This window comes from Salmo trutta, chromosome 10 (assembly GCF_901001165.1).
Source record: "Salmo trutta chromosome 10, fSalTru1.1, whole genome shotgun sequence".
NCBI classification, from domain to species: domain Eukaryota; kingdom Metazoa; phylum Chordata; class Actinopteri; order Salmoniformes; family Salmonidae; genus Salmo; species Salmo trutta.
The window spans coordinates 5348525-5376086 of NC_042966.1; the positions used below are offsets into that span (position 1 = coordinate 5348525).

General features: G+C 40.7%; 1 protein-coding gene across 1 annotated transcript in view; it reads left to right on the top strand.

The window, feature by feature from the left end:
• casp7 (caspase 7, apoptosis-related cysteine peptidase) overlaps nt 1–10548 on the top strand; it is a 29546-nt gene extending 18998 nt beyond the window's left edge. The window contains exons 3-7 of the mRNA XM_029764177.1: nt 2441–2592; nt 3550–3678; nt 7640–7815; nt 8359–8497; nt 8781–10548. Of these exons, the coding sequence (XP_029620037.1) occupies nt 2441–2592; nt 3550–3678; nt 7640–7815; nt 8359–8497; nt 8781–9007 (823 nt within the window). The 3' untranslated portion in view covers nt 9008–10548. The remainder of the gene's footprint in view (nt 1–2440; nt 2593–3549; nt 3679–7639; nt 7816–8358; nt 8498–8780) is intronic.
• Nucleotides 10549–27562: the final 17014 nt, after the last annotated feature.

The window sequence follows — 27562 nt, forward strand, 5'->3', positions numbered from 1 at the left end:
ATAGCTTGTTAATAATCGTGTGTGTGTGTGTGTGTGTGTGTGTGTGTGTGTGTGAGAGAGAGAGAGAGGCTGATTCTGTGCTTGTCAGCAGCCATAAAGGCTACGTGCTGCCCTGCCTGACCTCCACAGAGTGTGCAGGGTCATTTGAATAGGCCTTTAGAAAACTCTGGTTTGGTGTGGTGGCTGCTGACTCAGGGAGCTACAGCGCGCCACCCCTGTCCCCAGTGCACGCAGGCCAAGTCCAGTGTCTATAGAGTATAGAGAGCATGTCAGGATCCTAGTACACACCAACCGCTCCGCACGCCCCAAAAAATCAACACCTCGAGGTTTGGAGAAGGCAAAAAAAACTAAAAAGGAGCGAGACAAGAGGAGCAACGTATTTCAGATGCAGAGTGGCGTGGCGCTTAATGAGGAACCCAGGTAAAGGACCCCTCCCACCCCCACAGAGGCAGGGCTCTTTGCCCACTCTCGGACCACTGCTAGGCATTCTGGCACCATGAGGGAGGGGGTGGGGGGCTATGGAAAAGTTCTGGATCACATGTGGGGTATAGTATGGCCTGTTTGGCCATTTCTGTGTCTGCGTGCATGTGAGCGTGCATGTGCGCATGTGTCTGAGTATGGGGTCCCATTGTTGCAGTTCTTGGGTAACCTGATGACTAGGCTCTTCTAGAACACATGCTGATATTGTGAGCCCAAAGGGCTACTGTGGCCTACCTATCTGGATGGGTCCTTTAAAGAATGGAAATATGACAGGTCTGTGAGAATTGTCACTCGGGAAGATTTACTCTGTCGGGGACATACTTTGATTCACTTATGACTTCTTAATACCCGAGCTAGCTCAACATGTAACTTTAATTCACCTACCAGTGGATTACTTCAACAGATTTGGCCATGACATTAATGCCTCATTTGAAAATGTACGTGCTCAATGGTCTCTGAGTAAGTGGTTCAAGGATGTTTTTGATTCTCATGGATTCTGTGTGTTTGGATGACTTTTTGTCATTCCTGATTTGTTGAAGTCAGCAGAATGTTTTGAGAAATGTTAGCTTGTCTAATGTTGAAGTAATCAAAGGAGTTGTCAAGTTAGCCTTTTCTCAAGGAAGCGGGGCACTACCTACTTCCCCAGAAATAGCCTCGAGTAAGAATACCGTTTTTACGGATATCTCGCTCTTATATCGAGGTCTGATATAGTGTTTGGACCGTCAGCCCTATTTTAGCGATTGGCAACGCAGACGCTCTTTGTTGCGCAATCATTTAATAACATGTATGTTTACATTTATTTTGCAAAGCTTGCGTTAGCATATTAAGTCAAAGCTTGCGACAAGATTTGTAGTTCTGTATAATAGCCACATTAGCAGCTAATTAGTATTTCGTTTTGGGTGGGTAATTACAGCCGAATATATAAATGACCTTGGTTTTATGTTGAATACAGTGAGGGTCAATAATGTATGTATTTTTTTCAGTAGCATGTGTGTTATGTCTAATGACTTTAAAAGTGGCATGTATTTTCATTAAGAATGCCCTGTGTTATGTGGGTACTGTTTGAAGGTGTATTGTTCTATCTAGTGCTTAAAAATAACTACCTTTTTAAGATTCACCCTTTTGAAAGTGATGCCAAATTCTCTTTGCAGAGGAATTTTGTTGAGTTGTTTACCAGAGGTTATAGATGTAGGCCTATCCAAACAAGTTGGTCTGTTGGTGCCAGTAATACAAACATAAGTCAGTCACTATCAACTGGGTTCAAATACATTTGATGTAACTTTACCTGAAACATTTATCCAGGTATCAATGGATACCTATATGTGTCATCTTTGTCATTACTAGCCGGCTTCCACCGGTTACACAACCCTGCACCTTGAGGCTGCTGCCCTATATACATAGACTTGGAATCACTTGCACCTTTAATGTTTAAATAATGTTTTACATACTGCTTTACTCATATGTATATACTGTATTCTATTCTACTGTGTTTTAGTCAATGCCACTCCGACATTGAGCAATCTAATATTTATATATTTCTTAATTCCATTATTTTACTTTTAGATGTGTGTATTGTTATGAATTGTTAGATACTGTTGGAGCTAGGAACACAAGCATTTTGCTACACCCGCAATAACATCTGCTAAAAATGTGTATTTAATTTTTTTTTTACCTTTTATTTAACTAGGCAAGTCAGTTAAGAACAAATTCTTATTTACAATGACGGCCTACACCGGCCAAACCTGGACGACGCTGGGCCAATTGTGTGCCACCCTATGGGACTCCCAATCACGGCCAGTTGTGATACAACCTGGATTTGAACCAGGGTGTCTGTAGTGACACCTCTATCACTGAGATGCAGTTCCTTGGACCGCTGCGCCACTTGGGAGCCCCGAGTGTGACCAATAAAATTTGATTTGATTGAATTAACCTTTTTTCTCTCTCTCTATGGCTTGCTCAGTAAGAAGAATAAGGATGGCAAGACGCGGGAGCAGGACTACTCCTCTGAAAGCCATTACAGAATCGTTTCACCAACATTCCAGTATAAGATGAGCCACCAGCGAGTGGGCAAGTGCATCATAATCAACAACAAGAACTTTGACGAAAAGACGGGTATGGCATCACCTTTTATATTGACTTGGATACATGGTTGTCTAACACTTTTATATTATCCACACTGCTTTATTAAACTTATACAACACTAATACACTTATGTAACACAGTTACTCTTTATAAGATTGTTGATTTCCACTCAGGGCTCCAGACTGTGACCATTTAGTCGCATTTTGCAACCCTTTGACTTTGAATTGGTCACACCGGTGCGAGCCCCACATTCTAGTCTGGTCACCTCAATCAAACATTCCATTTTTTGGGGCGGATAAAACTATGATTTGGTCAAACATTAAGGTGCATTAACGTCATGATTCCTGTAATGAAAGTGTCTGCCCTGCCACTGTGCCTGTTTCACTGCGGCCGGCTGCTGTAATGCGGGAGCCTTGCACATTCTCTCTCTTCCCCCCTCGTGCACCCCGAAAAATGCATTCTGATTGTGTAACATTTCAAAATGCAATTGCGGGAAAAAATGCAACTTTGGAAGTAACTACCTGTTAAAGAGAGGAGGGTCTCAGCTTTCTGAAACCCTATTTTGACAGTAAAATATATATTTTCTTAAATACAGAATGGTCAACTCGAAATTCATGACAATCACTGGATTAGGTTGCATATCAAAATGTTTTGAATCATACATTCCTGATTGGACATAGTATTCAATAGTTGTTACATTCAACATCTCAGTATTCTATTACACATCTTGAAATACTTTATAAGGTGATTACTCTTATTGTTTCTATTGCGCGACGCTGCAATTTTGTTTATTTTTGGGTGCGACCAAATTATAGGCTCGTGCCACCAACTGAAAAAGTTAGTGGCACCAGTGCCAATACGGGAAAATGTTAGTCTGGAGCTCTGCCATTAGATATAGCTTGATTTTAGTGGCCTATTGTATAACACTGTGTAAGCTATACACTGTACATGTAGAGTACAGTGAATGCTGTTCATATTGTCTGTCAGGAATGAATGTACGCAATGGCACGGATCGAGACGCAGGCGAATTGTTTAAGTGCTTTAAGAGCCTGGGCTTCGACGTCTGCATCTACAACGACCAGACGTGTGAGAAGATGGAGCGTCTTCTCCGAGAGGGTGAGTAACACAGAGTACATATTGTCTGTAGGCCTCACATCAGTATCTATTCTAGGGGCAACTTCAGTGAGAGTAACCTGTCTCACTATAGCCCCCTACTGTTCCAGTGCATACATTTTCAAACGGGGCACCAACACTATCACATTGTCTTTTAGTGCTGTTTAGGGCTGACCCAATTTAGTCAACTGGTCGATTGGCTGTTGGTCGACGACATTTCTTTAGACGAGCAGTAGAATTTTTTGTGATTAATAATGGTGTACAAGATACCACTCAGACAGGCGCGAATCAGACCGGACTGATCCATTTGTGGAGACCATGGGGATGGCACAGTCCATCAGACTAAAACATGTGCTACTGAAATTGTATATGGTTATATTATGTAAGAACAATGGTACAACACAAATGTGACATTATTTTATAACAAATGCGCTTTCTCCCACGTTGGATATGGGTCGGTTCTGAAGCACATCAGTGCGCTGTTGAAATGCCGCCTTTTCCTAGACCATGTTGCTATGTGCATAATAGCAAAGTTAACCAGTGGAGGCAGCAGCGGAGTTAGGAGACGAGAAAACAGCCCTTGCCTTAATTGTCTAATTGTCTAAGAAAAGTGAGGAGAGAGGAAACCAACATAATTAGGTCTATAATCAACAGCCTAACTGTTAAATGTGCTTTATAAATCATCCATGTACAGCTGAAGTCAGAAGTTTACATAGACTTAGGTTGGAGTCATTAAAACGCGTTTCAACCACTCCACACATTTCTTGTTAACAAACTATCGTTTTAGCAAGTCGGTTAAGATATCTACTTTGTGCATGACACAAGTAATTTTTCCATCAATTGTTTACAGACAGATTATTTCACTGTATCACAACTCCAGTGGGTCAGAAGTTTACATACACTAAGTTGACTGTGACTTTAAACAGCTTGGAAAATGACAGAAAATGATGTCATGGCTTTAGAAGCTTCTGATAGGCTAATTGACATAATTTGAGTCAATTGGAGGTGTACCTGTAGATGTATTTCAAGGCCTACCTTCAAACTCAGTGCCTCTTTGCTTGACATCATGGGAAAATCAAAAGAAATCTGCCAAGACCTCAGAAAAAAAATTGGAGACCTCCTCAAGTCTGGTTCATCCTTGGGAGCAATTTCCAAATGCCTGAAGGTACCACGTTCATCTGTACAAACAATAGTACGCAAGTATAAACACCATGGGACCACGCAGCCCCTATACCTCTCAGGAAGGAGACGCGAGATGAACGTACTTTGGTGCGAAAAGTGCAAATCAATCCCAGAACAACAGCAAAGGACCTTGTGAAGATGCTGGAGGAAACAGGTACCAAAGTATCTATATCCAAAGTAAAACGAGTCCTATATTGACATAACCTGAAAGGCCGCTCGGCAAGGAAGAAGCCACTGCTCCAAAACCGCCATAAAAAAGCCAGACTACAGTTTGCAACTGCACATGGGGACAAAGATTGTACTTTTTGGAGAAATGTCCTCTTGTCTGATGAAACAAAAATAGAACTGTTTGGCCATAATGACCATCGTTATGTTTGGAGGAAAAAGGGGGATGCTTGCAAGCCGAAGAACACCATCCCAACCATGAAGTACGGGGTGGCAGCATCATGTTGTGGGGGTGCTTTGCTGCAGGAGGGACTGGTGCTCATAACAAAATAGATGGCATCATGAGGGAGGAAAATTATGTGGATATATTGAAGCAACATCTCAAGACATCAGTCAGGAAGTTAAAGCTTAGTCGCAAATGGGTCTTCCAAATAGACAATGACCCCAAGCATACTCCATTGTTGTGGCAAAATGGCTTAAAGACAACAAAGTCAAGGTATTGGAGTGGCCATCGCAAAGCCCTGACCTCAATCCTATAGAAAATGTGTGGGCAGAACTGAAAAAGCTTGTGCGTGCAAGGAGGCCTACAAACCTGACTCAGTTACACCAGCTCTGTCAGGAGGAATGGGCCAACTTATTGTGGGAAGCTTGTCGAAGGCTACCCGAAATGTTTGACCCAAGTTAAACAATTTAAAGGCAATGCTACCAAATACTAATTGAGTGTATGTAAACTTCTGACCCACTGGGAATGTGATGAAAGTAATAAAAGCTGAAATAAAGCATTCTCTCTACTATTATTCTGACATTTCACATTCTTAAAATAAAGTTGTGATCCTAACTAACCTTTTACTAGGATTAAATGTCAGGAATTGTGAAAAACTGAGTTTAAATGTATTTGGCTAAGGTGTATGTACACTTCCGACTTCAACTGTGCATCTACAGAAATAAGACAGATCCTGCTTATGTTGCCTGTTTTAGTATTTGTTTAATAGCCTACTGAGTCCTTGAGCAACAAGTCTAATGCAACCACATGTTGGATAAACAATTTCACAAATTCAGCTGTTTTTGATATTTGCTATGCTGTAATAAAGGCTTTATACTTTTTTCCCCCATTAGAACAGCTTCTCTGGTGTTGCTTAGAATTGATGTAGTGTTTACCCTATTCCAAATGGTCAGAAGTGGTATTTATTATAATAATAACAACCCTCCTTTTTCCTTGATCATCTCCTTATTGTTATTATTATGACCATTATTAATCAGTAATGTCATCATTAGTAGGCTTAGTATAGCAGCCTTGTATAACCACCATGGAGCTGCTGGCCTAAGAGCGCATCCTGTTTAATCCTGTCTTAATACTGTAATTTACTTAGGCCTCTATCAATCAATCATTTATTTGTTCATGTCATCACACAGCATACGAGTCATTCATGATTTGAAATGCAATCAAGCATTTTAGTTTTAAAATAAAATAACTAAGCGATTATTGAATAATTAGCGTAAACAATAAATAGGCCTAAACCGTTCCATTTCAGAAATTGCATACACGAATGAATGCGAATAAAAACAGTCTTTGCTGTGTTAAAGTTTTTACAAAAAAACGTTAGACTCTGGTACACTTATTTATTTTGTGTTTAATTGTTTCAAACGGTCAGAAAAATGATATTGTAACCTAACAGCACCTGTTTGGCCCACATAATATGCACACAGAGCTTGCTCCTTACTTTCTTTTCTTGATCTCCAGTGTTTTCCACAACTAGTCATATTTACTCCATAGATTCTCTTTTTACCTCCTGAGCAACCAGTAAACATTCCCCTGTTTTGAGTTTATTTGTCATGTCTGCATCCGTTTTGCTGTCACGTGTTCAGAGTTTGTTATAACCAATTTATTGATGTTATTATGATAGGCTATAGGTCAGGCCCTATTGGTCACGTGCATGCGACGCATACATGTGTCATGTAAAGAGAGCAAGGGTTGAGGGAATAGGGAATGTCTTTCCTAAACAAATTAGGGATTTCGGTAACAACTTTTCAGTCAGAAAGGCTGTAATTATGTTGCAGCTTCAGCAACATGGACAGCGCGATACACACTGTTCTGTGGTGGTCGCTACAGCAGGGACGAGAGAGAGACAACGAGTTCTAGTCACAGTCACTCACTTTTTTTTTCTTCTTTACACAGCGCTTTTTACCACAATCAAATCAATTAGTCGGACTCCCTCTAGTCATGTGTGTCTTAATTATTTAATCAAACAGTTCGCTTAAAGCATTAGACAAGCTTCTTTTTTCTTTTTTTACACAAAGGATGTGTCTATATATGGAAAGATACACATTTGAAAATGTGGGCCAGTCGATTGGTCGAAAGAATAGTCGATTCTTGGTTGACAAAGAATTTTTTTTCAGTCGGGGACAGCCCTAATGCTATTGCTTAAATCCCCTGGTTTCTCCTCGCCTGTATATCGGAGTAGCTATTTAGCCTTTTTTGCAACCTTTTACTTACTTTTTATTGACATCCCACATAAATAAGGGTGACAATAAATAGGAAACTGGGAATGGCAATGCATTTAAAACGTTTATTTAAGCCTATTGCAATTTTAAAAAAGTGTGTGTGTGTGTGTCCTAGCCTCAGAGGAGGACCACAGCGACAGCTCCTGCTTTGCCTGCATCCTGCTGAGTCACGGTGAGGAGGGTATGATCTATGGCACTGACGGAGCCATGCCCATCAAGAGCATGACCTCACTCTTCAGGGGTGACATGTGCAAGAGTCTAGTGGGCAAGCCCAAACTCTTCTTCATTCAGGTGAGGGACAAAGCCAACACTGGGCTGGGCAGCTTCACAAAACCCAGGCTTTTGTTCTAGCTAGGCTTGATTAAAGCATTTATTGTTGAGCTTAGCTCCCTAACCGTATAGTAGAGGTAGATGATTAATCATGGTTAAATATTGTCAGTTGGCACCAGAATGTGAAAGGTTGTCTAACCCTAGAATACAAGATGCTGATTTTCTTTTTCATATGTTTTGAGATTTTAGAATTTATTTGAGGTGAAGAGTATTAGGTCATAGGGCAAACTAGATAGTTTACCCAATGTCTGTAAGTGAGCTGTGCATTTATGCCAGTGTTTTGAATTTATGGTGTTCCACAAGGCTGAATTCCAGGCCCTCTTATTTTTAGAAATGTATATAGATTATGGTTATCCCATTTATATGCAAGGTGACTGTTGTTTTTCTTGATGGACAGATTACTAACTATACAGCCGTATTTGTAGAACTTAATAAGACATACTGCCCTTTTTACTTGGTCCTTGAAAAGATATTCCTGATCTCAACTTTCATTTGATTCACCAGGCTTGTCGAGGTTCTGAGTTCGATGATGGCATACAGACTGATTCCGGGCCCCCCAATGATACCCTGGAAACGGATGCAAATCCCAGGCACAAGATTCCTGTCGAGGCAGATTTCCTTTTTGCCTACTCCACCGTGCCAGGTAACCCACAGCATTCCTGTACATTTCCAGCCAAACTAGTTCACCCGCTCCTAAATGTTCCTTGCACCGATAGTCTGACAGAAATCCCACAGCCACCATCTCTACCTCACACCCTGCTTGTTCCAATCAACCATGGTAGCTGGTAACGCACATCCACTATCTAGTTGTTTTCATAGTGTGTTTGTTACTGTGTGAGAGAATCTGTCTGTGCTCTTGTAAAGTGTGTGAGCGTGTGTGTGCGCATCAGTGCCAATTGGAGAGAGTGACGCAACTACTCTTCCAGGGTACTATTCGTGGAGGAACCCTGGGCGCGGCTCCTGGTTTGTCCAGGCACTCTGCAACGTCCTCAATGAGTTTGGTAAGCAGCTGGAGATCATGCAGATCCTCACACGTGTCAACTACATGGTGGCCACCAGCTTCGAGTCCTGGTCCGAGGACCCACGTTTCAGCGAGAAGAAGCAGATCCCCTGCGTGGTCTCCATGCTGACCAAGGAGCTGTATTTTAACTGACCGTCATTGACCACTGACTGACTGACAGACTGACGAGACTAACTAAACCACGCACTAACCGAGCGGTCGAAAAATTCAGGGTTGATCCAGGTCCAGCAGGATGCTGCGCGGTTTGGGAGAGAATGGCGTTTTGCACGTGTAGCGTAGCTGGGCACAAAACAAGCTCTCCAAATGAATTTCTACAGTGGCACGCTGCGTTCATGTGTTGGTGGTGATACTTGCCTCTTCTTCAGGTTATTCCTAGGAATAATGATGTCACATTTGATCTGGTTTTTGTCAACAGGCTGTGTGAAATATCCATGTTATTTTACTGACCCGGGAAATTTGCTGCCAGTTCTGTAGGGTTGTTAAAAGGTTAGGAATCAGTTATATCTGAAATCTGTTATATCTGAAAATGTTCTTCTTAATTTTCCAGCTTGTCCAAATTTGGACATGCGTACAAGCATTTGATTGATTTGCCAAGATCCCAGCTAACATTATTTATGCCTTAGGGCATTTATTTTAGTTTTGGAGGGAAGGGGGCATTTCTTGAAATGAAAAAAGTAGATTTCTAGAGACATTGGCCATGTCTGAAAACTGGCTTGCCTACTACTCAAGCTGCATACTGTGTACTGATCATACTACATACTATTTAGAACATACTGCTCAGTAAAAACAAATGCAGTAAGCAAATCATATCAGCATACTAGGCTCATCCAACTAAGAATGCCTAATCTAATGCGCAATTGCGTCGAGTCCTGCCATTATCAGCTGTTGTCAGACACGTGGGTCTCGAAAGACGGTCCTCTTACTAAGTAGTGTGCAGCAAGTTCTGCTAGATGAAAAGCTGAAATACGTATGACATCTTGGCATTTTAAAGCATACTAAATTTCACATAATATACTGTGAGAACGTTTATGAACCATCGTACTTGAACGTTCTACTAAAACGTTCTACAAGTGTTTGGGGATTATTTGCTGATGTTATACAACCACACGGAAACCAGATAAAACATTCCCTTATGCTGTAAGGATCCTGGTTGGTTGGGAGAGCCATGTCTCAAGTCAAAATGCTGTGATGTGTAAGGACATCAGACTATTAGAGGGGACTTGCTTATTGCAGTAGCATAATACTTGTCTAAGAATGTAGGCTACACGGGTCAGTTTGAAAGCACCTTACCTTATGAAAGATCATGGCAATATGCTGAATTTCAACTGAATCAGGAGGGTAGCGGCTGGAAAATGTATAATAACATTTTTGGCTATTTGTCTTAATGTTTTTATAATATCATTAATCCTCAAAGGGGATTAGGTCTCACTCAAAGAGCAATCACTTGTCATATGATCCCATGTAACAGCGGTAACAAAGTCAAGTACGAATAATTTAACTATTCATACCAAGAATGCACTCCCAGCAGTGACTGTTAAAGATTACATTTTACTGTCATCCTCAGGTTTCTTTGTGAGTGAGATTTATTTTTTGTGGATTTCTTTTGAGTTTCACTGGCACAATTGTCAGGAAAGAGTGCTAATTTGTTGCATGAAGAAAAGAAGAAAAAAAAACGTTTTATGTGGATTTTGGTCAAGGGCACAGGAAATGTTCCATCATACCACAAGCAAGGAGGATTTAAGATTTTGCCAGTTTATATGTACATTTATTCATTAGGTTGAAGATGATGAAGCTGTCAGTAAAGCAAAAAACAACTTTTATTGCTTGTCATTCGAACTTTATCCACTGGAGTCAATGTATTTACACTGAGTATACAAAACATTAAGAACACCTGCTCTTCCCATGACATAGATTGACCAGGTGAAAGCTATGATCCCAATTGATTAGTTCAATCCACTTCAATCAGTATATATGAAGGGGATGAGATGGGCTAAAGAAAGGATTTTTAAGCCTTGAGACAATTGAGACATGGATTGTGTATGTGTTCCATTGAGGGTGAATGGGCAAGACAAAAGATTTAAGCGCCTTTAAACTGGGTATGGTAGTAGGTGCCTTCGCACCGGTTTGTGTGAAGAACTGCAACGCTGCTGTTTTTTTTTTTAACAAGAATGGTCCACCACGCAAAGGACATCCAGCCAACTTGACACAACTGTGGGAAGCATTGGAGTCAACATGGGCCAGCATCCCTGTGGAACGCTTTCGACACCTTGTAGAGTCCATGCCCCAATAAACTGTTCTGAGGGCAACTCAATATTAGTAAGGTGTTCCTAATGTTTGGTATACCCAGTATATATTATCAATATATGGCTTGTTATCAATGGCCAAGGATAATTTAACTTGTCTTTTGAAAGACCCCTTTATGTTGGCCTACAAATTCACTCATTTCGTTGCTTGTAAAATGGATTTGTTTGTCAAAATGGAGGAAGTCCATGTGATAAGTGAATTTGTTTGTCAAAATGGAGGAAGTCCATGTGATAAGTGAATTTGGTTGTCAAAATGGAGGAAGTCCATGTGATAAGTGAATTGAATCTGGTCTCAAAGCACAAATGGCCACATTGTTTCACTGTATATCAGTGTGGTAAATCGTCACAGTTATTACCACGGTTAAAGGCACCTTGCGTTGTCCTTCAATTAAAAAATCTAATTCATTAACATTTTACATACCTGAAATGTATGAAAGTTGATACAACTGAAACACAAAACGTTTGTTAAATGTTATTCTCATGACAATTGATAAATGGTTTCAGTGTCCAATAGTAACATACATTTATCATTAATATCTTCAATTGACAGCACTTTGGTGGCCTTCAAAAGCACACATATACATATTTAAGGTTGTCATGGCATATTCACTGCATGTTTGTCACAAAGTCAGAAATACTCTGTCATCTGCAGAGGCAGCTATTACTGGTGGTGACAAGTGTTATCATTCACCTGTCCCAATTCGCACACTGCATTCTTCCAATGTTGCTGTAACGTTCCAGTGCAATTTACAGGATTGCTACCATAGATTGCTAGTAACTTTGGGAAAACATCCGGTGCTAGCTTTGCTATTTTCTCCCCCCCCATCTTAGTTTAATTGCATCAGTCATATTATTTTTTTTTTTACATGATTACACAATATTTCTATGAACCACAGTAGTGAACAGTACGCTGGCGACCGAGTAGACATTTTACACATACCTGTCAATCACACAGATGGCACTCTTGAATCCTCTCGACACATGAATCTCTTATCAGTGATGTAGTGCCCATTCTGTATTGAAAGGAGTGTTAGCTCCACTTGTTTTGGAATGGAATTTAAGGGAAAAATCATATTTTTAGAAGTAACTTTTTTTAAATGCTTTCCGGTGTTAAATGCTATTGTCCTCATTAATATATTTTAAAAGATTTGGAAAATGAATATATAGTATAGGGAGACGAATCCCCCCCACCCAAAAAATGTTTTTATTGTGAATTTACTAAATATTGCCATACTCTGCAGCCCCCTTTGAATCTGGGGCAATACAATGTTTAAATTACTTCACATCAAATGAATGCCTATGTTAACACACTTTTGTTGTATTAAACATTAAGATTCTATTGTGAAATGAGTAGTGTGGTTATTTGTCATTTTGTGTCTAATGTCGTATACTCATGCTAATCCTGGATTTATAATCTATCAATTCAGTTCAATTGAAAACTTTCAGAGATGCACACCAAGTCCGAAGGGTGTAAAAACAATCGTTTCACCATTAGGTGGGTGTTTCAAGCTCTGGGAAATGTATTTAGGCTAGTCAGCCTGATCTGCTACAGCTAGGTGAGTGAATTAATTTGCTACCTCCTGAAAAAAAAACATAACTCTAACAAACCACAAAAGCACAGGAATAGATTTTTTTTTTTTACAACTAGAATCGTCATATCACTGGCGATCAGGAGCACCTTTTGTATACAAAATCAGGCCCATCCCTCTTGACATGTTATTTGGTCCCACTTATCAGTAAAATCTTGATCTCCCACAATCCTTATAGTTTGACAGAAAGAATCCAATACTAACATATTTGTTTTGTGAGTTCTAAAAATAAAAACCTTCCCCAGCAGAATCTGACCCTTTAGCCCCCAAACTCGTCAGGGCCCAAAACGATCCCCAGAGGTTAAGAAATCCGGCAGGAACCAAGTAACGTGAAAATACTTCTTATTTTCAATGTAGCCTTTATTTAACTAGGCAAGTCAGTTAAGAAGAACATCTTATTTACAATGACAACCTAGCGGGGCACAGCAGGTTAACTGCCTTGTTCAGGGGCACAAGGACAGATTTTTAACTAAACTGCACTGGGATTTGATCCAGCAACCTTTCGGTTACAGGCCCAACACTCTAACCACTAGGCTACCTGCTGCCTCTTGCACTAAGATGCAGTGTCTTAGATCACTGCGCCACTTGGGAGACCCACATATACAATGCATTCGGAAAGTATTCAGACCCCTAAACTTTTTCCTGATTCTGTTACAGCCTTATTCTAAAATGCATGAAATAATTTCCCCCCCTCATCAAACTACACACAATACCACATAATGAAAAATACCCCATACACCATAAAGCAAAAACAAGTTAAGAAATTTGTGCAAATATATGAAAAAAACCTGAAATATGACATAAGTATTCAGACCCTTTACTCAGTACTTTGTTGAAGCACCTTTGGCAGCGATTACAGCCTCGAGTCTTCTTGGGTATGACGCTACAAGCTTGGCACACCTGTATGTGGGGAGTTCATCCCATTATTCTCTACAGATCCTCTCAAGCTCTGTCAGGTTGGATTGGGAGCGTTGATGCACAGCTATTTAAGGCCGGGCTCTGGCTGGACCACTCAAGGATATTGAGACTTGTCCCGAAGCCACTCCTGTGTTGTCTTGGCTGTGTGCTTAGGGTCATTGTCCTGTTGGAAGGTGAACCTTTGCCCCAGTCTGAGATCCTGAGCGCTCTGGAGCAGGTTCTCATCAACGATCTCGCTGTACTTTTCTCCGTTCATCTTTCCCTCGATCCTGACTAGTCTCCCAGTCTCTGCCACTGAAAAACATCCTGACATTATGATGCTGCCATCACCATGCTTCACCGTAGGGATGGTGCCAGGTTTCTTTCAGATGTGACGCTTGGCATTCAGGCCAAAGAGATCAATCTTGGTTTCATCAGACCAGAGAATCTTGTTTTTGTGGCTGGAGTCTGACACTGCCTGGATGGCAGGGAGATCGGCTGGGCCGTATGCACTGCGGTCGGATGCCAAGCAGTTGACTGGCTGCATCACTGCTTGGTATGGCAAGTTGGTCTCGATGCTGTATCTGTAGAACATTTGAGGATCTGAGGGCCCATGTTAAATCTTTTCAGCCTCCTAAGGGGGAAGAGGTGTTGTCGTGCCCTCTACACGACTGTGTACAACGAAAGCAAAACATTAGATTATGTCAGCAGAGTACCCAGCCAGAAATAATCAGACACCCATTTTTCAAGCTAGCATATAATGTCACATAAACCCAAACCACAGCTAAATGCAGCACTAACCTTTGATGATCTTCATCAGATGACACTCCTAGGACATTATGTTATACAATACATGCATGTTTTGTTCAATCAAGTTAGGACTACCTTATTCCTTGATACCCATTCCGAAACTAACTGCAGCTCTTTGTTAAGTGTTACAGTCATCCACATACATAGACACACTTGCCTTACTCAAAGCCAGTGGCATGTCATTGGTAAAGATTGAAATAAGCAAGGGGCCTAAACACCTACCCTGGGGAATTCCTGCTTCTACCTGGATTATTTTTGAGAGGCTTCCATTAAAGAACACCCTCTGTGTTCTGTTAGACAAGTAACTCTTTATCCACATTATAGCAGGGGGTAACACAGGCCATAACACAAGTTTTTTCAGCAGAAGTCTATGATCAATTATGTCAAAAAAATGCACTCTAGTGTAACAAGACAGCCCCTGTAATAATTTTATCATCAATTTCTCTCTGCTAATCATCAGTCATTTGTGTAAGTGCCGTGCTTGTTGAGTGTCCTTCCCTATATGCATGCTGAAAGTCTGTTGTCAATTTGTTTACTGTGAAATAGCAATGTATCTGGTCAAACACCATTTTTTCCATAGGTTTACTAAGGGTTGGTAACAGGCTGATTGATTGGCTGTTTAAGCCAGAAAAGGTTGCTTTACTATTCTTGGGTAGCGGAATGACTTTAGCTTCCCTCCAGGCCTGAGGGCACACACTTTCTAGTAGGCTTAAATTGAAGATGTGGTAAATGGGAGTGGCAATATCGTCCGTTATTATCCTCATTACTTTTTCTATCAGATTGTCAGACCCCGGTGTCAGACCCTGGTGGCTTGTCATTGTTGATAGACAACAATCATTTTTCATCTGACTTTACGTAATTCAAAAGTACAGTTCTTGTCTTTCATAATTTGGTCAGATATACTTGGATGTGTGGTGTCAGCGTTTGCTGCTGGCATGTCATCCCTAAATTTGATTATCTTGCCAATGAAAAGTCATTGAAGTAGTTGGTAATATCAGTGGGTTTTGTGATGAATGAGCCATCTGATTCAATGAATGATGGAGCTGAGATGGCTTTTTCCCAAAATGTCATTTAAGTTGCTCCAAAGCTTTTTACTCTCATTCTTTATATAATTTATCTTTGTTTCATAGTATAGTTCATTTTTATTTAGCTAATTCATATGATTTCTTAATTTGCAGTACGTTTGCCAATCAGTTGGGCTGCCAGACTTAAATACCTTTTTCCTCATCCCTCTCAACCATACAATTTTTCAAATCCTCAATCCAAGGGGATTTAACAGTTGTTACAGTCATTATCTTAATAGGTGCATGCTTATTAGTAACTGGAATAAGCAGTTTCATAAATGTGTCAAGTGCAGCTTCTGGTTGCTTCTCTTTACACACCACAGACCAGCAAATATTCTTTACATCATCAACATATGAATCACTACAAAACTTATTGTATGACATCATACACTATGTTAGGCCCATCCTTTGGAACTTCCTAGATATGACTATTATATTGTGATCACTACATCCTATGGATTTGGATACTGCTTTAAAGCAAATATCTTCAGCGTTAGTAAATATGTGATCAATACATGTTGATGATTTCCTTCCTGTGCTGTTTGTAAATACCCTGGTAGGTTGACAGACAACCTGAACCAGGTTTCAGGCACTGGTTACAGTTTGAAGTTTTTTCTTGAGTGGACAGCTTGATGAGAGCCAGTCAATTTTTAAATCACCCAGAAAATATACTTCTCTGTTGATATCACATTCATTATAAAGCATTTCACACATACTGACCATCCTACCGATCCTTGACTTCGGCAATGTCATTTACAAAATAGCCTCCAACACTCTACTCAGCAAATTGGATGGAGTTCATCACAGTGCCATCCGTTTTTTCACCAACGCCCCATATACTACCCACCACTGCGACCTGTATGCTCTCGTTGGCTGGCCCTCGCTTCATATTCGTCGCCAAACCCACTGGCTCCAGGTCATCTATAAGTATTTTCTAGGTAAAGCCCGCCTTATCTCAGCTCACTGGTCACCATAGCAGCACCCACCCGTAGCACGCGCTCCAGCAGGTATATTTCACTGGTCACCCCCAAAGCCTATTCCTCCTTCGGCCGCCTTTCCTTCCAGTTCTCTGCTGCCAATGACTGGAACGAACTGCAAAAATCACAGAAGCTGGAGATGCATATCTCCCTCACTAACTTTAAGCACCAGCTGTCAGAGCAGCTCACAGATCATTGCACCTGTACATAGCCCATCTGTAAATAGCCCATCCAACTACCTCATCCCCATATTGTTATTATTTTTTGCTCCTTTGCAACCCAGTATCTCTACTTCCACATTCATCTTCTGCACATCTATCACTCCAGTGTTTAATTGCTAAATTGTAATTACTTCGCCACTACGGCCTATTTATTACCCTGCCTCCCTAATCTTACCTCATTTGCACACACTGTATATAGATTTTTTCTATTGTGTTATTGACTGTACGTTTGTTTATTCCATGTGTAACTCTGTGTTCTTGTTTGTCTCACACTGCTTTGCTTTATCTTGGCCAGGTCGCAGTTGTAAATGAGAACTTGTTCTCAACTGGCTTACCTGGTTAAATAAAGGTGAAATAAAAATACAATTTTAATAAAATATTATCCAGATACTGACTGTTAGCACTTGGTGGTCTATAGCAGCGTCCCACAATAATGGGCTTTAGGTGAGGCAGATGAACCTGTAGCCATATTACTTCAACGGTATTTAACATTAAATCGTCTCTAAGCTTTACAGGTATGTTGTCTTTAATATAGACCGCAACACTGCCCCTGTTGGCAATGTTATAACCATGTATTACTACCACTGTATCAAACAGAAAGAAAGAAAGAAAGAGAGAATTAGAGAGAGCATATTTAAATTCACACAGGACACCGGATAAGACAAGAGAAATACTCCAGATGTAACAGACTGACCCTAGCCCCCCGACACATAAACTACTGCAGCATAAATACTGGAGGCTGAGACAGGAGGGATCAGAAGACACTGTGGCCCCATCCGATGATACCCCCGGACAGGGCCAAACAGGCAGGATATAACCCTACCCACTTTGCCAAAGCACAGCCCCCACACCACTAGAGGGATGTCTCCAACCACCAACTTACCGTCCTAAGACAAGGCCGAGTATAGCCCACAAAGATCTCCGCCACGGCACAACCCAAGGGGGGGGGGCGCCAACCCAGACAGGAAGACCACGTCAGTGACTCAACCCACTCAAGTGACGCACCCCTCCCATGGACGGCATGGAAGAACACCAGTAAGCCAGTGACTCAGCCCCTGTAATAGGGTTAGAGGCAGAGAATCCCAGTGGAGAGAGGGGAACCGGCAAGGCAGAGACAGCAAGGGCGGTTCGTTGCTCCAGCCTTTCCGTTCACCTTCACACTCCCGGACCAGACTATACTTAATCATAGGACCTGCTGAAGAGATAAGTCTTCAGTAAAGACTTAAAGGTTGAGACTGAGTCTGCGTCTCTCACATGGGTAGGCAGACCATTCCATAAAAATGGAGCTCTATAGGAGAAAGCCCTACCTCCAGCCGTTTGCTTAGAAATTCTAGAGACAATTAGGAGGCCTGCGTCTTGTGACCGTAGCGTACGTGTAGGTATGTACGGCAGGACCAAATCGGAAAGATAGGTAGGAGCAAGCCCATGTAATGCTTTGTAGGTTAGCAGTAAAACCTTGAAATCAGCCCTTGCCTTAAAAGGAAGCCAGTGTAGGGAGGCTAGCAATGGAGTAATATGATCAATTTTTTTGGTTCTAGTCAGGATTCTAGCAGCCGTATTTAGCACTAACTGAAGTTTGTTTAGTGCTTTATCCGGGTAGCCGGAAAGTAGAGCATTGCAGTAGTCCAGCCTAGAAGTAACAAAAGCAAGGATTAATTTTTCTGCATCATTTTTGGACAGAAAGTTTCTGATTTTTGCAATGTTACGTAGATGGAAAAAAGCTGTCCTTGAAACAGTCTTGATATGTTCTTCAAAAGAGAGATCAGGGTCCAGAGTAACGCCGAGGTCCTTCACAGTTTTATTTGAGACGACTGTACAACCCTCCAGATTAATTGTCAGATTCAACAGAAGATCTCTTTGTTTCTTGGGACCTAGAGCAAGCATCTCTGTTTTGTCCGAGTTTAAAAGTAGAAAGTTTGCAGCCATCCACTTCTTTATGTCTGAAACACAGGCTTCTAGCGAGGGCAGTTTTGGGGCTTCACCATGTTTCATTGAAATGTACAGCTGTGTGTCGTCCGCATAGCAGTGAAATTTAACATTATGTTTTCGAATGACATCCCCAAGAGGTAAAATATATAGTGAAAACAATAGTGGTCCTAAAACGGAACCTTGAGGAACACCGAAATTTACAATTGATTTGTCAGAGGACAAACCATTCACAGAGACAAACTGATATCTTTCCGACAGATAAGATCTAAACCAGGCCAGAACTTGTCCATGTAGACCAATTTGGGTTTCCAATCTCTCCAAAAGAATGTGGTGGTCGATGGTATCAAAAGCAGCACTAAGATCTAGGAGCACGAGGACAGATGCAGAGCCTCTGTCTGACGTCATTAAAAGGTAATTTACCACCTTCACAAGTGCAGTCTCATTGCTATGATGGGGTCTAAAACCAGACTGAAGCGTTTCGTATACATTGTTTGTCTTCAGGAAGGCAGTGAGTTGCTGCGCAACAGCTTTTTCAAAATTTTTTGAGAGGAATGGAAAGTCGATATAGGCCGATAGTTTTTTATAATTTCTGGGTCAAGATTCGGCTTTTTCAAGAGAGGCTTTATTACTGCCACTTTTAGTGAGCTTGGTACAGATCCGGTGGATAGAGAGCCGTTTATTATGTTCAACATAGGAGGGCCGAGCACAGGAAGCAGCTTTTTCAGTAGTTTAGTTGGAATAGGGTCCAGTATGCAGCTTGAGGGTTTAGAGGCCATGATTATTTTCATCATTGTGTCAAGAGATATAGTACTAAAACACTTTAGTATCTCCCTTGATCCTAGGTCCTGGCAGAGTTGTGCAGACTCAGGACAATGGAGCTTTGGAGGAATACGCAGATTTAAAGAGGAGTCCGTAATTTGCTTTCTAATGATCATGATCTTTTCCTCAAAGAAGTTCATAAATGTATTACTGCTGAAGTGAAAGCCAGCCTCCATTTGCGAATGCTGCTTTTTAGTTAGGTTTGCGACAGTATCAAAAATACATTTTGGATTGTTCTTATTTTCCTCAATTAAGTTGGAAAAATAGGATGATCGAGCAGCAGTGAGGGCTCTTCGATACTGCACGGTACTGTCTTTCCAAGCTAGTCGGAAGACTTCCAGTTTGGTGTGGCGCCATTTCCGTTCCAATTTTCTGGAAGCTTGCTTCAGAGCTCGTGTATTTTCTGTATACCAGGGAGCTAGTTTCTTATGACAGATGTTTTTAGTTTTTAGGGGTGCAACTGCATCTAGGGTATTGCGCAAGGTTAAATTGAGTTCCTCGGTTAGGTGGTTAACTGATTTTTGTCCTCTGACGTCCTTGGGTAGGCAGAGGGAGTCTGGAAGGGCATCAAGGAATCTTTGGGTTGTCTGAGAATTTATAGCACGACTTTTAATGCTCCTTGGTTGGGGTCTGAGCAGATTATTTGTTGCAATTGCAAACGCAATAAAATGGTGGTCCAATAATCCAGGATTATGAGGAAAAACATTAAGATCCACAACATTTATTCCATGGGACAAAACTAGGTCCAAAGTATGACTGTGGCAGTGAGTAGGTCCAGAGACATGTTGGACAAAACCCACTGAGTCGATGATGGCTCCGAAAGCCTTTTGGAGTGGGTCTGTGGACTTTTCCATGTGAATGTTAAAGTCACCAAAAATTTGAATATTATCTGCTATGACTACAAGATCCGATAGGAATTCAGGGAACTCAGTGAGGAACACTGCATATGGCCCAGGAGGCCTGTAAACAGTAGCTATAAAAAGTGATTGAGTAGGCTGCATAGATTTCATGACTAGAAGCTCAAAAGACGAAAACGTCATTGTTTTTTTTTTTGTAAATTGAAATTTGCTATCATAAATGTTAGCAACACCTCCGCCTTTGCTGGATGCACGGGGGGTATGGTCACTAGTGTAACCAGGGGGTGAGGCCTCATTTAACACAGTAAAAACCAGGTAGCTGTACCGACTCTGACAACATATCCCGAGTGAGCCATGTTTCCGTGTTTCCGCCTCTGGGATAAGATCGCATGTCCAGGGTGGAGGTCCCAAAAAAGGATCCGCTTTGGAAAAGACGTATTCCTGGTCGTAATGATAGTAAGTTGACATCTCCTTTATATCCAATAGTTCTTCCCGGCTGTATGTAACAGTTGAGATTCTGGGCTAACAATGTAAGAAATAATACATAAAAAACAAATACGTTTTCTAAGGACCTGAAGCGAGACGACCATCTCTGTCGGCGCCATCTTGCAATCCACTGTAGAAACCAAAGATTTTTTTAAGTAGTTAAAAAATATATAGGCTTTTAACTATTGGACTAATGTAGCCTCTCCATTGACACCTATGCAGATAGTATGACCAGCGTAAATTTTGGATTTTGCAAGGTAATATGGAAATATGACTAGAAAAGGACATTTCCTGAAGAAAATTTGGTGTGCTTGCTCGGAGTTGGGGAGTTGTTCGGCGGGAGCATGGTATCTATTCCTTCCCCAGCCCACTGTCCTCATGCACTGGGAAGCATGTGCCTTGGTCCATGTATGGGTTAGGGAGTGTAAATCTCAGCTCTGGAGACAGACACGAGGGTGACTTCTCGGAACCCTCGGGAAGGATTAAGGCGCAGGGCCAATCAGTCATAAGAGAGTGTGGATTGCTCTGTGCTCCAGTGACTGAGCAGCCAAGCTCCACTATTTATATCTACCTGTGTGTGTGGTTTAAGTAATTGAGTGTCAGTTTGTATAGGCATTTGTTCGCATCTGTAACACCAGTGTAAGAGAGTCTTTACTATTGGATTTCCAAGTTTATAGCAACTGGCAGTGAGCAAAATAACCCTAACATTTTGCACTACGTCTGTGTTATGTTATAACCGTCACTTAACACTAAACCCGCAAATAGAAATATAAAGGCGGGCACAAATGTCATGTAAAGAATGATGTATATTCACAAATAAACCAGATGGCATAACAGAATCAAACCAAATACAGTATATAGGTTGTCACTGAACCTGGACGCCTGGTGATTACTATTCCCAACTACAAAAGACTACTCCTTTTTTTCTGAAAGTAAGAAAAGCTATTCAAGAATTGACTACATTTAAAAAAATACACTCTCCAATATTCTGGGTTCATTCTCCTGTATCATGCTTAATTACACCAACAGAAAATACACTTAGTGATGGAATATGGAGAATGAACATAGTGCATCTTCAAGACCCTACATTTATTAAATACATAAACGGAAAAATAAAGACCTTTACCATTACAAATGTAGACACATAGGACAGAGAAAAGCCAACCCCCGACATAATTGCTTGCATGTCTATTTGTCAAGCAAAACTTTTTGTGGAAGGTACTATGCAACACACAGACTCCCTCGCCCACTCAATGTTGTTGAGATATGTAGAGTTTCCTTGTAGGCCTATTTGCCAGAGAATCTGTGAAGCCAGCTGTATAGCCTATTGCCTGTTTGAGTTATTTATTAAAGAATGTGACACAATGTTGTCTGCTTGCTGCTTTTCATTAAATCATGCAGAGCTGTTCTTTATATGGCCTTAAATAAATGTGTTCATATGGGCAGAATATTATCTTTAGCTTATAGGGTACCGAATTTTGATAAGTTACGAAAATAGAAGATTTCATGCGGGGGAAATAGGTAAAAGGCCGACATTTGGAAGTTTCATTTAAAAAAAGACTGTCACATGAATATAGAAATGGAAACATTAGCTGTGTTCGAATACCCATACTAACATACTGTATTCTACATACTTAATGAGTATGTACTACATACTATTAGTTCATTTTAGTAAACTGTAAACTAACAGTATCCTTTCAGTTGAGCTTAGTAGCGTTTTGCCTGCCTACTGGAAGTTGATGATGTTGCTATGCAACCTCTTGCTAGCATAACAAAAGACTAGCTAGACATTTTACGATTTCATGTGTGTTCGTAAATTAAATCTGGAGTGCTGGAGTGCACTCAGAATGTGCTCTGGGCATTTGTAAAGCCAGAGCATTGTCAGACTGTCCGTTTGTAAATTCGGAGCACGTCACTGGACGCTCTGGCCGAGGAGCATGGTTGATCTGAGCATTCTGACCTCACAACGGCAGTCAAGTACCCAAGCTAACTGGCTAATGTTGGCTACCTTGCTAGCTGGTGTTTTTACAGACTGAAAATATTTAATTGCCTCAAAAAAATCCTCCTCTGTAAGTTGTCCTTCACACAGGTCTTTCTATAAATTTGTTAATTTTACATTATAATTATTAGGTAAGAAATCCTTACAGTTACATCATTCAGTGGAAATGGAGGAGACTGAAAATAAAACATATGCTTAATGGATGGTGTAAAAACTAGATAAAAACAAAATACATTCTTTAAAACGAAAATACATTGTAGAAACTAGATATTGGCTTTATATAACCAAATTTGTATACCGTATTCTTCCCACATGAATGGATTTATATAGGCCTAGGCTACAATATTCTGCCCATATAAACACATTTATTTTAGCCCTTAACTGAACCAATTTATGTATATAGCCATACATGATTTAATAAAAAGCAGTAAACATACACATTTAATAACATAATTCTGAACACAATCAGACAATAGTTAAGATACACAATATTGTTTCACAATCTTTAATAACCGACTCATAAGCACAATCACACAATAGTCTACAGCCAGCTTCACAGCTTCCCCAGTGCTTCATAGCTTCCCCGGGAGACTCAATGTATTGTAGCCTCACACGAACAAACGAGCAGCGGAGTTCGCCTCTGCTGCATTGTTCGCGGTAAAATATTAAGCGTTGTGGCGGTGCTTCGGACATAATTTGGGATGCTTTTAAGGCGCACATTAGGGGAATGATAATCTCATACTTGGCAAAAGTTAAGTGAGTTAGAAATAAAACATTTAAGAAAAATAAATCACTCTTAGAAAAACATAATAAATATTTATGTTTAAGCAAGAATAGGATGTTTTAGTTTTAAAGAAAGCCAACAACTGTAGTTTAAACTCAAATAAAGCATACTATTTAATAGCAAATAAAACTCGTAATTACCTCGCAGCCCTCACAAAATGAATACCAGTTATATTTTTTAAAGATAAGGATACAAATGCTTTAATTAGAAACAACAACTCTATTAATAACAATTTGAAAAGCTTCTATGACAATATATACATTGTAAATCAGAATTAAATAACATTTGAACTGATCCTACAGCCTTGGTAGACTCAATAACCCTGAAGCTGTGGGAGAAACCAACACTCTTTAAGAGATGGGATTCACCCTAAATGCAGGGGTTCCATGATTATCCCCATCAACATAGCGAACTGTTTAAGAGACTGACGGTCTGGCTTTGTTAGTGTTCCAGTCCTCCCTGTCATAAAAAGCAACATTGGACATGGTTATCGTATTATATCCTAAACGTAAGTAACCTAATCTATATTCCTTTAACTGTTAGCTACGAGTGTATTGTCTGCAATAATCATATGCACATATAATTAAATACCACTACTTGCACTGATATTGTCTGCCTTAGGAAGAAGCCCACTGGACTGCCCACTCAGTACCATTGACTCAAATGTAAATGTCACTGACATGTCTACCTCGGATCAGCCTCTCAGAATAGCACTAAAAACAAACAAGCAACCGAGAAAAGGACAAAAAAAGCTCATATTAACATATGTAGCCTGGGAAACAAGGTTCATGAAATTGAGAACTTATTAACAACACGAAGCATGAATATTCTGGCCATCTCTGAAACACACTTAGATAATTCCTTTGATGCAGCAGTAGCTATACATGGTTATAGAATATATAAGAAAGATAGAATTGCAAATGGTGGAGGTGTTGCCATGTATGTCCAGAGTCATACTCCTGTTAGGCTGAGAGAAGATCTCATATCAGATGATGTGGAAGTAATATGGCTACAGGTTCATCTGCTTCACCTAAAACCTATTCTCATAGGAAGTTGCTATAGACCACCAAGTGCTAAAAGTCAGTATTTGGACTATACAGTACCAGTCAAAAGTTTGGACACACCTACTCATTCAAGTTAGATTTTTTACTATTTTCTACATTGTAGAATAGTAGCAAAGATATCAAAGCTATGAAATAACACATAAGGAATCATGTAGTAACCAGTAAACAACCAGAATTACAATTTCATACTCATGTCACAACATCCATAAAGCTAGCCAGCTAGCTTGCTAAATCGTGATTTTCGTAGATTAACCTCATGACAAAAAAAATATGCATAATCATTTGTCTACATTAACACATTTCTCTTAACAGATGTTTTTTGCATACTTCGTTATGGCGTTATAATCACTTACATTTGCTTCCATCCTAGTATTTTTGTCAGCCATCTTTGCTGAAGAAAGCCTCCAGCCATGGGTCGCAAAGCGTCAAATTTGTCATGGGAACCACTCGATATGATTGGTTGCCGCTGGTGATTTGCATGAAGTTGGGAAAGTTGAACTTTTTCACCGTCACCCACACCGCCTCCCCGCTTCACGGCGCCCAAAGGTCCCCCGCCCTCTCGGCTTCTCACCACTTTCCTTCCATTGAAAATTAATGGGAGGCAGTGTTTCACCGTGTGGCACCGCTTCCTAGTGAACACCGGGCATTAAAGTAATGATACTGTCATTTCTCTTTGCTTATTTGAGCTGTTCTTGACAAAATATGGGCTTGGTCTTTTACCAAATAGGGCTATATTCTGTATACCACCCCTACCTTGTCACATCACAACTGATTGGCTCAGATACATTAAGAAGGAAAGAAATTCCACAAATTAACTTTAAACTAGACACACCTGTTAATCAAAATGCATTCCAGGTGACTACCTCATGAAGCTGGTTGAGAGAATGCCAAGTGTGCAAAGCTGTCATCAAGGCTAAGGGGGGCTACTTTGAAAAATCTAAAATATATTTTGATTTGTTTAACACTTTTTTGATTACTACATGATTCCATGTGTGTTATTTCATAGTTTTGATGTCTTCACTGTTATTCTACAATGAAGAAAATAGTAAAAATAAAGAAAAACCCTGGAATGCGTAGCTGTGTCAAAACTTTTGACTGGGATTTTGTTAGCTAGCTACCTAACGTTAGTTGGCTACTAATACGTCGAACTTGCCAGTATATTTAACTATATGCTATCCAACATTTGAGTTGATTATTCACGTCATTCTTAGCTTAGCTAAATGGTATAGTCGTTGTGCGTTCGCAAGGTACATTGTTAAATCGGGTACTTCGTAAATTCGCTCTGGTTATCTGCTCCGATTACAGAGCACTCTCATCTGAATGTGTCATTTACGAACGCTCAACACCCGTTGAATATGGCCGGTGTGAGTAAATGTCAGTAAAAAAAGCGTAATTAAATTGTTGCCAGCAGCTCAGTTAGTCACCAATGCTCTGCTAGGGTGAGTAAAATGTTCAGAGTGAGGTGTTCTCTCATTTGTGTCTGGAAGTAGCTAGCAAGCTAGCCACTTTAGACAATTAGTTTGGGTGCTTGACTGCCGTTGTGGGGTCAAAATGCTCGGATCAACCATGCTCCTCGGCCAGAGAGGGCAGTGTGCGGTCTGAACAGTCTGAATTTACGAACACACCCGAAGTCATAAGATGTCTACTTAGTAATTTGTTTTGCTAATAAGCTAGCAAGACGCTGCATAGCAACAGTATCAACTTCCGGTAGACAGGCAAATTGCTAGTACACTCAACTGAAAGGTTACCTTTCGTTTACAGTATACTAAAATGAACTAATAGTATATACTCATTAATTGAAATGCATTCCAGGCGACTACCTCATCAAGCTGGTTGAGAGAATTCCAAGAGTGTGCAAAGCTGTCATCAAGGCAAAAGGTGTCTACTTTCAAGAATCTCAAATATTTTGATTTGTTCAACACTTTTTTGGTTACTACATGTGTTATATCATAGTTTTGATGTCTTCACTATTATTCTACAATGTAGATAAAAACAGTCAGTTAGGGGAAGACACTTTGAAAATAAATGACCAATAACTTCACGGTGTGAGATGTTAAGTTACACTAAAGCTAGCCTCATATGATATAAACAGAGATCAACCACAGACAACACGCACACAAATGGATGCTAGTTAGCTACGGCGTCATAGGACACGGTGCACTGGGTGGGTTTCACGGAAGAATACTGTACCAAGTTATCTAGCTGAATAAACTAAGTTTGGGCCTATTCCTGGAAACATTGAACCACTGTAGTTTACATAAATTATAATTTCTAAGTGGAAGTTGGAATAGTTATATTTGAGTGTTTCATTGAATGGTTAGTGAGGGAGGCCCTGCTCTCTCGCTTCCCCAGTTGTTTAGTTAATTTTCATTCCAATCTCCTTTGCATTAGCGTAGCCTCTTCTGTAGCCTGTCAACTATGTGTCTGTCTATCCCTGTTCTCTCCTCTCTGCACAGGCCACAGAAACGCTTCACACCGCGTGGCCGCTGCCACTCTAACCTGGTGGTCCCAGCGCGCACAACCCACGTGGAGTTCCAGGTCTCCGGCAGCCTCTGGAACTGCCGGTCTGCGACCAACAAGGCAGAATTCATCTCAGCCTATGCTACCCTCCAATCCCTTGACGTCTTGGCGCTGACGGAAACATGGATTACCACAGAAAACACTGCTACTCCTACGGCTCTCTCCTCGTCTGACCACGTGTTCTCGCATACCCCGAGAGCATCTGGTCAGCAGGGTGGTGGGACTGGAATCCTCATCTCTCCCAAGTGGACATTCTCTCTTTCTCCCCTGACCCATCTGTCTATCTCCTCCCTTGAATTCCATGCTGTCACAGTCACTAGCCCTTTCAAGCTTAACATCATTACCATTTATCGCCCTCCAGGTTCCCT